General features: G+C 51.1%; 1 protein-coding gene across 2 annotated transcripts in view; it reads left to right on the forward strand.

Moving 5' to 3' along the window:
* Positions 1 to 10,601, forward strand: part of LOC311224679 (TBCC domain-containing protein 1-like) — a 29,775-nt gene extending 19,174 nt beyond the window's left edge. For both annotated transcript variants that reach the window (XM_084309760.1, XM_084309759.1), the window contains exons 7-9: positions 5,690 to 5,876; positions 6,443 to 6,961; positions 10,233 to 10,601. In XM_084309760.1, coding sequence (XP_084165886.1) covers positions 5,690 to 5,876; positions 6,443 to 6,961; positions 10,233 to 10,362 — 836 coding nt within the window. In that variant the 3' untranslated portion in view covers positions 10,363 to 10,601. The remainder of the gene's footprint in view (positions 1 to 5,689; positions 5,877 to 6,442; positions 6,962 to 10,232) is intronic.
* The last annotated feature ends 1,629 nt before the right edge of the window (positions 10,602 to 12,230 follow it).

Below are 12,230 nucleotides of genomic sequence, written 5' to 3' on the forward strand. Positions count from 1 at the left end.
ACTATCACCTGTCTGTCTCCAGCTGTCCCGTCTGTCTCCAGCTGTCCCCTGTCTGTCTCCAGCTGTCCCCTGTCTGTCTCCAACTATCCCCTGTCTGTCTCCAACTATCGCCTGTCTGTCTCCAGCTGTCCCCTGTCTGTCTCCAGCTGTCCCCTGTCTGTCTCCAACTATCACCTGTCTGTCTCCAGCTGTCCCCTGTCTGTCTCCAGCTGTCCCCTGTCTGTCTCCAACTATCACCTGTCTGTCTCCAGCTGTCCCCTGTCTGTCTCCAGCTGTCCCCTGTCTGTCTCCAACTATCACCTGTCTGTCTCCAACTGTCTCCTGTCTGTCTCCAACTATCACCTGTCTGTCTCCAGCTGTCCCCTGTCTGTCTCCAGCTGTCTCCTGTCTGTCTCCAGCTGTCCCCTGTCTGTCTCCAGCTGTCCCCTGTCTGTCTCCAGCTGTCCCCTGTCTACCTGTCTGTCTCCAGCTGTCCCCTGTCTGTCTCCAACTATCCCGTCTACCTGTCTGTCTCCAGCTGTCCCCTGTCTGTCTCCAGCTGTCCCCTGTCTGTCTCCAACTATCACCTGTCTGTCTTCAGCTGTCCCCTGTCTGTCTCCAGCTGTCCCCTGTCTGTCTCCAACTATCACCTGTCTGTCTCCAGCTGTCCCCTGTCTGTCTCCAGCTGTCCCCTGTCTACCTGTCTGTCTCCAGCTGTCCCCTGTCTGTCTCCAACTATCCCGTCTACCTGTCTGTCTCCAGCTGTCCCCTGTCTGTCTCCAGCTGTCCCCTGTCTGTCTCCAACTATCACCTGTCTGTCTTCAGCTGTCCCCTGTCTGTCTCCAGCTGTCCCCTGTCTGTCTCCAACTATCACCTGTCTGTCTCCAGCTGTCCCCTGTCTGTCTCCAACTATCACCTGTCTGTCTCCAACTATCACCTGTCTGTCTCCAGCTGTCCCCTGTCTGTCTCCAGCTGTCTCCTGTCTGTCTCCAGCTGTCCCCTGTCTGTCTCCAGCTGACCCCTGTCTGTCTCCAGCTGTCCCCTGTCTGTCTCCAACTATCACCTGTCTGTCTCCAACTATCACCTGTCTGTCTCCAGCTGTCCCCTGTCTGTCTCCAGCTGTCCCCTGTCTGTCTCCAACTATCACCTGTCTGTCTCTAGCTGTCCCCTGTCTGTCTCCAGCTGTCCCCTGTCTGTCTCCAGCTGTCCCCTGTCTGTCTCCAACTATCACCTGTCTGTCTCCAGCTGTCCCCTGTCTGTCTCCAGCTGTCCCCTGTCTGTCTCCAGCTGTCCCCTGTCTGTCTCCAACTATCACCTGTCTGTCTCCAACTATCACCTGTCTGTCTCCAGCTGTCCCCTGTCTGTCTCCAACTATCACCTGTCTGTCTCCAACTATCACCTGTCTGTCTCCAGCTGTCCCCTGTCTGTCTCCAACTATCACCTGTCTGTCTCCAGCTGTCCCCTGTCTGTCTCCAGCTGTCCCCTGTCTGTCTCCAACTATCCCGTCTACCTGTCTGTCTCCAGCTGTCCCCTGTCTGTCTCCAGCTGTCCCCTGTCTGTCTCCAGCTGTCCCCTGTCTGTCTCCAGCTGTCCCCTGTCTGTCTCCAGCTGTCCCCTGTCTGTCTCCAACTATCCCCTGTCTGTCTCCAACTATCCCCTGTCTGTCTCCAGCTGTCCCCTGTCTGTCTCCAGCTGTCCCCTGTGTCTGTCTCCAACTATCACCTGTCTGTCTCCAACTATCACCTGTCTGTCTCCAGCTGTCCCCTGTCTGTCTCCAACTATCACCTGTCTGTCTCCAGCTATCACCTGTCTGTCTCCAGCTGTCCCCTGTCTGTCTCCAGCTGTCCCCTGTCTGTCTCCAGCTGTCCCCTGTCTGTCTCCAGCTGTCCCCTGTGTCTGTCTCCAACTATCACCTGTCTGTCTCCAACTATCACCTGTCTGTCTCCAGCTGTCCCCTGTCTGTCTCCAACTATCACCTGTCTGTCTCCAGCTGTCCCCTGTCTGTCTCCAACTATCACCTGTCTGTCTCCAGCTGTCCCCTGTCTGTCTCCAGCTGTCCCCTGTCTGTCTCCAACTATCACCTGTCTGTCTCCAGCTGTCCCCTGTCTGTCTCCAGCTGTCCCCTGTCTGTCTCCAACTATCACCTGTCTGTCTCCAACTATCACCTGTCTGTCTCCAGCTGTCCCCTGTCTGTCTCCAACTATCACCTGTCTGTCTCCAGCTGTCCCCTGTCTGTCTCCAGCTGTCCCCTGTCTGTCTCCAGCTGTCCCCTGTCTGTCTCCAGCTGTCCCCTGTCTGTCTCCAGCTGTCCCCTGTCTGTCTCCAACTATCACCTGTCTGTCTCCAGCTGTCCCCTGTCTGTCTCCAACTGTCCCCTGTCTGTCTCCAGCTGTCCCCTGTCTGTCTCCAACTATCACCTGTCTGTCTCCAACTATCACCTGTCTGTCTCCAGCTGTCCCCTGTCTGTCTCCAGCTGTCCCCTGTCTGTCTCCAACTATCACCTGTCTGTCTCCAGCTGTCCCCTGTCTGTCTCCAGCTGTCCCCTGTCTGTCTCCAACTATCACCTGTCTGTCTCCAACTATCACCTGTCTGTCTCCAGCTGTCACCTGTCTGTCTCCAGCTGTCCCCTGTCTGTCTCCAACTATCACCTGTCTGTCTCCAACTATCACCTGTCTGTCTCCAGCTGTCCCCTGTCTGTCTCCAACTATCACCTGTCTGTCTCCAGCTGTCCCCTGTCTGTCTCCAGCTGTCCCCTGTCTGTCTCCAACTATCACCTGTCTGTCTCCAGCTGTCCCCTGTCTGTCTCCAGCTGTCCCCTGTCTGTCTCCAGCTGTCTCCTGTCTGTCTCCAACTGTCCCCTGTCTGTCTCCAGCTGTCCCCTGTCTGTCTCCAACTATCCCGTCTACCTGTCTGTCTCCAGCTGTCCCCTGTCTGTCTCCAGCTGTCCCCTGTCTGTCTCCAACTATCTCGTCTACCTGTCTGTCTCCAGCTGTCCCCTGTCTGTCTCCAGCTGTCCCCTGTCTGTCTCCAGCTGTCCTCTGTCTGTCTCCAACTATCCCGTCTACCTGTCTGTCTCCAGCTGTCCCCTGTCTGTCTCCAGCTGTCCTCTGTCTGTCTCCAACTATCCCCTGTGTCTGTCTCCAGCTGTCCCCTGTCTGTCTCCAGCTGTCCTCTGTCTGTCTCCAACTATCCCCTGTGTCTGTCTCCAGCTGTCTCCTGTCTGTCTCCAACTATCACCTGTCTGTCTCCAGCTGTCCCCTGTCTGTCTCCAGCTGTCCCCTGTCTGTCTCCAACTATCCCGTCTACCTGTCTGTCTCCAGCTGTCCCCTGTCTGTCTCCAGCTGTCCCCTGTCTGTCTCCAACTATCCCGTCTACCTGTCTGTCTCCAACTATCACCTGTCTGTCTCCAGCTGTCCCCTGTCTGTCTCCAACTATCACCTGTCTGTCTCCAACTATCACCTGTCTGTCTCCAGCTGTCCCCTGTCTGTCTCCAGCTGTCCCCTGTCTGTCTCCAACTATCACCTGTCTGTCTCCAGCTGTCTCCTGTCTGTCTCCAACTGTCCCCTGTCTGTCTCCAGCTGTCCCCTGTCTGTCTCCAACTATCACCTGTCTGTCTCCAACTATCCCGTCTACCTGTCTGTCTCCAGATGTCCCCTGTCTGTCTCCAACTATCCCGTCTACCTGTCTGTCTCCAGCTGTCCCCTGTCTGTCTCCAGCTGTCCTCTGTCTGTCTCCAACTATCACCTGTCTGTCTCCAGCTGTCTCCTGTCTGTCTCCAACTATCACCTGTCTGTCTCCAGCTGTCCCCTGTCTGTCTCCAGCTGTCCCCTGTCTGTGTCCAACTATCCCGTCTACCTGTCTGTCTCCAGCTGTCCCCTGTCTGTCTCCAGCTGTCCCCTGTCTGTCTCCAACTATCCCGTCTACCTGTCTGTCTCCAGCTGTCCCCTGTCTGTCTCCAGCTGTCCCCTGTCTGTCTCCAACTATCCCGTCTACCTGTCTGTCTCCAGCTGTCCCCTGTCTGTCTCCAGCTGTCCTCTGTCTGTCTCCAACTATCACCTGTCTGTCTCCAGCTGTCCCCTGTCTGTCTCCAACTATCCCGTCTACCTGTCTGTCTCCAGCTGTCCCCTGTCTGTCTCCAGCTGTCCTCTGTCTGTCTCCAGCTGTCCCCTGTCTGTCTCCAGCTGTCCTCTGTCTGTCTCCAGCTGTCCTCTGTCTGTCTCCAACTATCCCCTGTCTGTCTCCAGCTGTCCCCTGTCTGTCTCCAGCTGTCCCCTGTCTGTCTCCAGCTGTCTCCTGTCTGTCACCAGCTGTTCCCTGTCTGTCTCCAGCTGTTCCCTGTCTGTCTCCAACTATCACCTGTCTGTCTCCAACTATCACCTGTCTGTCTCCAGCTGTCCCCTGTCTGTCTTCAGCTGTCCCCTGTCTGTCTCCAGCTGTCCCCTGTCTGTCTCCAACTATCACCTGTCTGTCTCCAGCTGTCCCCTGTCTGTCTCCAACTATCCCGTCTACCTGTCTGTCTCCAGCTGTCCCCTGTCTGTCTCCAGCTGTCCCCTGTCTGTCTCCAACTATCACCTGTCTGTCTCCAGCTGTCCCCTGTCTGTCTCCAACTATCACCTGTCTGTCTCCAGCTGTCCCCTGTCTGTCTCCAGCTGTCCCCTGTCTGTCTCCAGCTGTCCCCTGTCTGTCTCCAGCTGTCCCCTGTCTGTCTCCAGCTCCCTGTCTGTCTCCAGCTGTCCCCTGTCTGTCTCCAGCTGTCCCCTGTCTGTCTCCAGCTGTCCCCTGTCTGTCTCCAACTATCACCTGTCTGTCTCCAGCTGTCCTCTGTCTGTCTCCAACTATCACCTGTCTGTCTCCAGCTATCACCTGTCTGTCTCCAGCTGTCCCCTGTCTGTCTCCAGCTGTCCCCTGTCTGTCTCCAACTATCACCTGTCTGTCTCCAGCTGTCCCCTGTCTGTCTCCAACTATCACCTGTCTGTCTCCAGCTGTCCCCTGTCTGTCTCCAGCTGTCCCCTGTCTGTCTCCAACTATCACCTGTCTGTCTCCAGCTGTCCCCTGTCTGTCTCCAGCTGTCCCCTGTCTGTCTCCAACTATCACCTGTCTGTCTCCAGCTGTCCCCTGTCTGTCTCCAGCTGTCCCCTGTCTGTCTCCAACTATCACCTGTCTGTCTCCAACTGTCTCCTGTCTGTCTCCAACTATCACCTGTCTGTCTCCAGCTGTCCCCTGTCTGTCTCCAGCTGTCTCCTGTCTGTCTCCAGCTGTCCCCTGTCTGTCTCCAGCTGTCCCCTGTCTACCTGTCTGTCTCCAGCTGTCCCCTGTCTGTCTCCAACTATCCCGTCTACCTGTCTGTCTCCAGCTGTCCCCTGTCTGTCTCCAGCTGTCCCCTGTCTGTCTCCAACTATCCCCTGTCTGTCTCCAACTATCACCTGTCTGTCTCCAGCTGTCCCCGGTCTGTCTCCAGCTGTCCCCTGTCTACCTGTCTGTCTCCAGCTGTCCCCGGTCTGTCTCCAGCTGTCCCCTGTCTACCTGTCTGTCTCCAACTATCCCCTGTCTGTCTCCAGCTGTCCCCTGTCTACCTGTCTGTCTCCAACTGTCTACCTGTCTGTCTCCAACTATCCCCCGTCTACCTGTCTGTCTCCAGCTATCCCCTGTCTACCCGTCTGTCTCCGTTATGTTTCTGACGGTCCTCTCGTCCTGTCTCTGTGCCCTCCAGTGGAGGGAGCCATGAAGAGGGCGAGGATCGCCAGGAACACACACATGGCTCCCGCCGGCAGCAGGATTGTGTTGATGACGCAGGTCTACAAACAGACTCTGGCTATAGACTCCGACAAGTTGGCCGGTGCCAACATCAGAGTACACCGATGCTCCGACGCCTTCATATACCTGCTCTCGCCTCTCCGGTAAGAGTCGCTCTCAGATGGGTTGTGATACAGATAATTGTCAAATGTTGTAGCTTTCATCTGCTGTTTTGTCTGAAAACCTGTGATTGACACACACCGATCCCCGCTGGGCACGGTGTTGTCATGCTCTTTATAATCTTTGATTTGATTTCAAACCTTTTATTTTGACTCGTAAGACACTGAGGTTACCCTCATTTACAGCAACGACGAGCTTACAAAACAAGTTTCATACATATAGGCACAGTGAATAAGAATAAACAATAGAATCTGCTAAGATGGTTACAAGTCGACACACAGTGGTCGGAGATCATACTTTTAAATGCAGCAAGAGAAGGAAGAACCTTCAGCTTCACAGTCAGTTGGAGGACATTCCAGGTGTTTAAAGCATCAAAGGAAAAAGCATTTTTCAGTCAAACCAGTCTTGCCCCAACTAATCGGACTTCCCAACACCAATGCCTTCCTAAACCATGTAGAATCTCCAGAATATATCTGCCTCCTGTATGTATAATTTAATTTGTGTATTCAAATAAAGCATTCAAAATATATATGTGTGTGTGTGTGTGTAGATCGGTGAGCGTGGAGAAGTGCCGCAACAGCACGGTGGTCCTGGGGCCCGTGGAGACCAGTGTCCACATCCACGGCTGTGAGAACGTGCGGGTGGTGTGCGTCGCCGGCCGCGTCGCCATAGGAGCCTCGTCCCGCTGCACTGTCTACGCCCTGACGCCCACCCGCCCTCTCCTCCTACCCGGGAACACGGACCTCACCCTGGGCCCCTTCCACACGCACTACCCCAACCTGGAGGATCACATGGCCAGCGTAGGCTTAGCCGTGGTCCCCAACATCTGGGATCAGCCCTTACTGCTGGGGACCGAGGGCCTCGTCAACACCTCCGCCTCCTCCAGCCCGGGCTGCTACCGCCTGCTGCCACCGGCGGAGTTCCACACCCTGGTGGTGCCGTTTCAGATGGAGGGGGACACGTGCGAGGTGCCCGGGGGGCTGCCGCCGATCTACCAGGCCGCCGTGAAGGAGGGGGAGCAGAGGATGCAGACCTTGATGAAGACCTTGAAGGAGGCGCGCCTCAACGAGTGAGTAGCGGGTCCTGCTGTAGCCCTGCATGCGAGTGAATACACAGTCCCTTATACGATGATGTAAAAATCCTACAATTAAGGGGGCTTTCTCACTAGCCATCCGGGGTTGAATCCACGATCGCACCAAAATAAGTGTGATGAGAACGCTCCCCCCCCCCCGTCACCGGGGACGCTGATTCGCTCCAAGACGGGACCGCTTGAAAAGGTGGTTTCGGGTGCGAACCAGTGTCCCAACGGAACGGAACGGAGTGTGGTGTGCAAGCAAACCTGTAATGCTTTCATGCTTGCTTGAATTTTGGGCAGATAAAAACATACAGCAACAACTGGACAATACCCACAAAAACGACAATATTTATAATATACAACTCCGTTGTTTAATCACTACCCACAGTAACGTGGCCGATGACGGAGCGATCGCAGGTGTACCAAACTGTACCAAACACGGAGGAGGCTTGCTGTAACAAGTGGTTCTGTTGGTGCTAACCTGCTTGCCCAGAATAGAGTTGTATTCATACTTCAATTTTTAAATATTATTTAGGTCCGTTTGGGATTGTAGTGTAAAACCTGCTCCAACGAGGGAAGCTGTGTTGCAATTTAGCCGAGCGCTTATGTCTCTCTCTCTCTATCAAGACACGCACGCATGAAAACACACAGACACGCACGCAGAGAGAGAGACAGACAGACACACAGACAGACACACAGACAGACAGACAGACAGACACACAGACACAGACAGACAGACAGACAGACAGACAGACAGACCTTCCTTCCTGGCGTACAGGTGTCGTAAAGAAATTTCAAAGGTACTCACAGTTGCACAAGGGTTTCGGACAGACGAACGCTAGGGTTTGAAAGCTTGGCGTTGCTAATAAACATTAAAAAAATATATATATATAAACTGCTCAACACGGCTTTATTTCCGCCTTTGGGTGCCGTGATCATCAGAGCTGTGATCATCAGAGCCGTGTTGACCAGTTTATACAAATGATTACATCGCTTGAAACATTTGTTATGTCAAGCAATTACTTTCCAACACTGGCTGCCATTGAATGTTTGTGCTCATGTGAAAAGAGGTAATGACTATTTTTGGGCCTTGATGGTCTTCTGTGGGATTTATATCTGTATATATATATATATATATATATATATATATATATATATACACATATATGTTTTGTCCTAAAGTTGTAGTTTTATAAACAAACATCATCTATTATACAGGCCAAATACAATAGGCATCAATAGGAGTCTCTGTTTTCCTAACGAAGTAGGCGCAGCCGGGAGAAAAGCCAAAGAACCAGACAATACATCACAACCAGCGTTTCCGTTAGCCGGTAATTACCGGTATTTGACCGGCAAAATCTGTTGAAGTCCGACATATTTAATCTCTCCGGTCTTAATGTCCGGTGAAAATAATTCCCTGAGTCTAAGCACAATTTGATTATTTGAATTGTATTAAAATAGGCTAAAATTAAATAGCCTATGCGATGAACGAAACAATCATTACATTTGTTTCATCGTTGCTTCTAATAATGACAACGACGTTGTCAGCGAGAGCTTAGTGCTGGGTGTGCAAACTTTTGTGAAGCTGCAGAGCCGGAGCAGCAGCAGCACAATGCAGTACTCCAGCAGTACTCCAATTCAGCCATTTTCAATTCAATGTTGGGTGGGGGGCGCTGCTGTGCGGTCCCCAGAAAAGAGCCAATAACAGCTGAATCTGCTGCTCTGCATCGACATACTCTCGCAAATAAGTCATTGGGAGGTGGAGAGAGCGAGAGTCGTCACGCAAACCCACGATAATGTTGCCGTCTCTCTGTCAAATTTCTCAGTTCTTCGCTTGATATAATTAATACAAATGTCCAATATAACGGAATTCGTTAGCTCATAAAAATGTGATTATAACAGACTGTTGTTTATTAATGTCGGGCGACTGCCCACAGACACCTATTTGATTTAAAGTCGGCAGCAGCACGAGTCTCGGGACTTATTTTATTTGGAATATAATGACTTTATACGCAAAAGTAGCCTAGTTTTAAGTAAAAATATTATAAATCTACATGCCTTGATGATGTCATTCTTTTGTTTTGTTGTCATTCTTTTGCCTATCAATTGTTTTTAAGCTCAATGAACTCTGACCGGAATTTCTCTCATTTGACCGGTAGATTGAAATCTACCGGACACTGAGGCCGGCAACAATTTTTTCTAACGGAAACCCTGATCACAACATAGCGTGGTGCTACCATTTGGGGTCGTGACATACAGTCACAGAGTGCCAAAACCAGAGCTCACGCAGCGCCGAAACCATTGTCTCACTCAGCCGTCCAGTAGGCTGCTGCGTCAGCAGTGGAACGTCATGGTGGAACCATATAATGTGGAGCGGTCAGCTGGTGAGACGTCGTGGTGAGACCAACACCCCAGACGGAGCTGACCTCTGCTCTGTGTTCTGACTGACCTGCGGGTGGGACAGCTGAACCCGCTCTGTGTTCTGCCTGATTGATTGATTGATTGAAACAGATTAACAGAATGGGTACAATACAGTACGGCTCAATACAAAACAACTGCTAAGAGGATGCAGACCAGAAAAAGACTTTCGTCTTGTTTACATCGGGACCCCCCATTTTCAATTCATCAGGCCATTTATGACATACAAGATATACAGAACTATGTAGTAAAAAGAGACCATAAAAAAATATATACCGGTACATCCGAAGGGGAAGAAACTGTACATTGGTTTGGGGGGGTTGGACATTTACAGGGCCTGACCTGCAGGGTTGGACAGCTGACCCCGCTCTGTGTTCTGGCTGACCTGCGGGTTGGAGATGAGTGGAACGTGCTCAGACTGAAGCAAAATACATGTATTTACAGGTGGAACGGCTATATTTTACAGTTGACCTGAGATCACAAAATATAGCCTTAAACTAGAAAAAAAAGAGTCTTAAAAAGGATAAATAAAGTATAAAAATAATATAGATATCTATAAATAAAAATTATATATAATAATAGAGTAACAGTATTGCGCATTCAGTTCACACAGTGTAGTGGTAGAAGGATGTAAAGTACACTAACACTATGCATTGTTGTAATGTAGTGGAGTTGATGGTGAAGTCACAGCAGCATTGAGAGTGTGTAGCGTTCACAGTTTGATCAGTCAGTGATGTGGGGGGGAGGGGTTGAGCATTGAGGTGTCTGTGTCTTCCTACCTGGCCTTGCACTAGAAGTCTGTACACCGCTAACAGGCCTGTTGTATTGCCCCCCCCCCCCCCCCCAGGGAGCAGAAGCAGCAGTTCCAGACCTTGGTGGAGGAGAAGTTCATGGAGTGGCTGCTGAAGACGGGACACAAGGCGGAGATGGACAGCCTCATCCCCCCTACCCTGCCCTCCGCGGACCCCTCCCCGTAATTGTATAAGGGCATAGAACATTATGATGGAAGTGTACGGTGGCCATGTCGCAGAAGTTGTTGTTGCAGCATTTCCTGGGTTGAGGCCATTTGTTACAGATTTGGTGCAAAATTGGGGCGGCTACGTGGTGCAGTGGGCAAGGCGCTCACCACGAATGCTGGAAACGCTGGGTTCGCCTGTTCGAGCCCAGCGCTCCACATTGCTCTCAGTTTAGCTGGTCGTCCGTACTAATACACATTGGCAGTATTAGGGGGTGGGAAACTGATGGGTGGGGATCGGGCGTTGTGGACAGCGACTCCTACAGGTCGGTTGGTGCGCCTGCGCAGTAGAATCAGGAAGCGATGGGGGCGGCGCCCCTCCAAAGCGCAGACCCCTGACGCTGAAAGATCGCGCCGCGCAGGTGAAAAGATGCGACTGCTGTTACCTCGAGTATCGGAGGGGACTCGTGCTATGTATGACTTAGTCCACATTGCAGCCGGCTTGTGGGAGGCAAGAAACAGCGTTCGAGACAGGGGAGGGTTGAATTGGACAATATGAAATTGGGATGGGAGAAAAATAGAAAATGGGAGAAAAAGTGGATAAAAAAAAGATTTGGTGCAAAATTTAACCCGTTCTTGGGCCACTCTGGAATTGATAAACATGGTCAAAAATCCCTCCAAAATACCACATTAACACTTTCAGTGCCCATCACGTCATATGATGTTTTATCAGCCCAATGCATCAATGCCCACGACGACAATTATCGTTTTATTTTTTTATTGGCGATCTGAATTCATATTTCATCAACCGAGTCTCCCGTTGGTACACCAGCCCCATCAGCAGCTCAGAATGGAAAAAAGCGCCCCCCCTATCGTCTATCCCTGAGTAACTGCGCGTCAGTCGCTTAGACTGACCTGGGATCAGTCGATATGTAGAGGCGGGGCCAGCTGGCTCCCTGAGCTGGCAAGCCGTCTGATGAACATGGAAGTCATCGCGGGACGGGAATCAGCCTGGAATATATATTCACAGTAGCCAATCGATAGTAGACGGTAGTGATCGATTTTTGGAATGGCGATCAGGAATTGGAATGATCTTTTTGGAGAACATCTGATCTGAGGTAAGGAATCTATTTGACCAGTCTTGGGATAATCAGAGTTGTATTCGCTGAGATATCAACGTGTCCCCTATGTATGTGTGTGTGTGTGTGCGCGATCGCTGATGAGGAACTCGATAATCGATTTTCAGCTTGCGGCCCCAGCGTGCATACGTACACATATACTATCGATAATCTAGCATTTATTTTAAAACTATTCATAAATAGGCCGAAAAATGACAGTTTTTGTGTATTCTAGAATATTCCATTAAACGTCTATCATGGAATCTTTAAATTTCCCTTGAAAACGAGGGCTTTTCAAAATGCTATAAAACGAAAATGAACCGATAAAAAAACAAATCCGCTTCGACAATGTTGACTGGAAAACGAGTCATTGATAAGCGACGGGCAGATTAGACACATAGCCATAATTTAAAACATAGATTAGGCGTTATTAACGCTAACATTGAAGTGGATGGTGGGCATTCAAGCACTAAATCGTGCGCCCCCTGCTGGCACTGAAAGTGTTAAGATAAGTGATGGGATGTGAAGATTGGATGGTGACCACTTCTGTTCTGGGACCCCCCACCCCCTGCCCCCCTTATGGTCAATAAACATAGGAAAGCCATATCCTCTGAATGCCCTACGTCTCTAGGTTGTGGCTGTACAGTTTCACGAGGCTATGATTATCCTAGAGATCACAATAGGTAATTTTATACAGTAAGGTCAAGTAAAAAAAAAAAAAAAAAACTCGCCTACCACTGCAGAGACTCTGGGATCGAATCCAGCTGTAAGC

Source organism: Notolepis coatsorum (assembly GCF_963971535.1).
Source record: "Notolepis coatsorum genome assembly, chromosome: 3".
NCBI lineage: Eukaryota > Metazoa > Chordata > Actinopteri > Aulopiformes > Paralepididae > Notolepis > Notolepis coatsorum.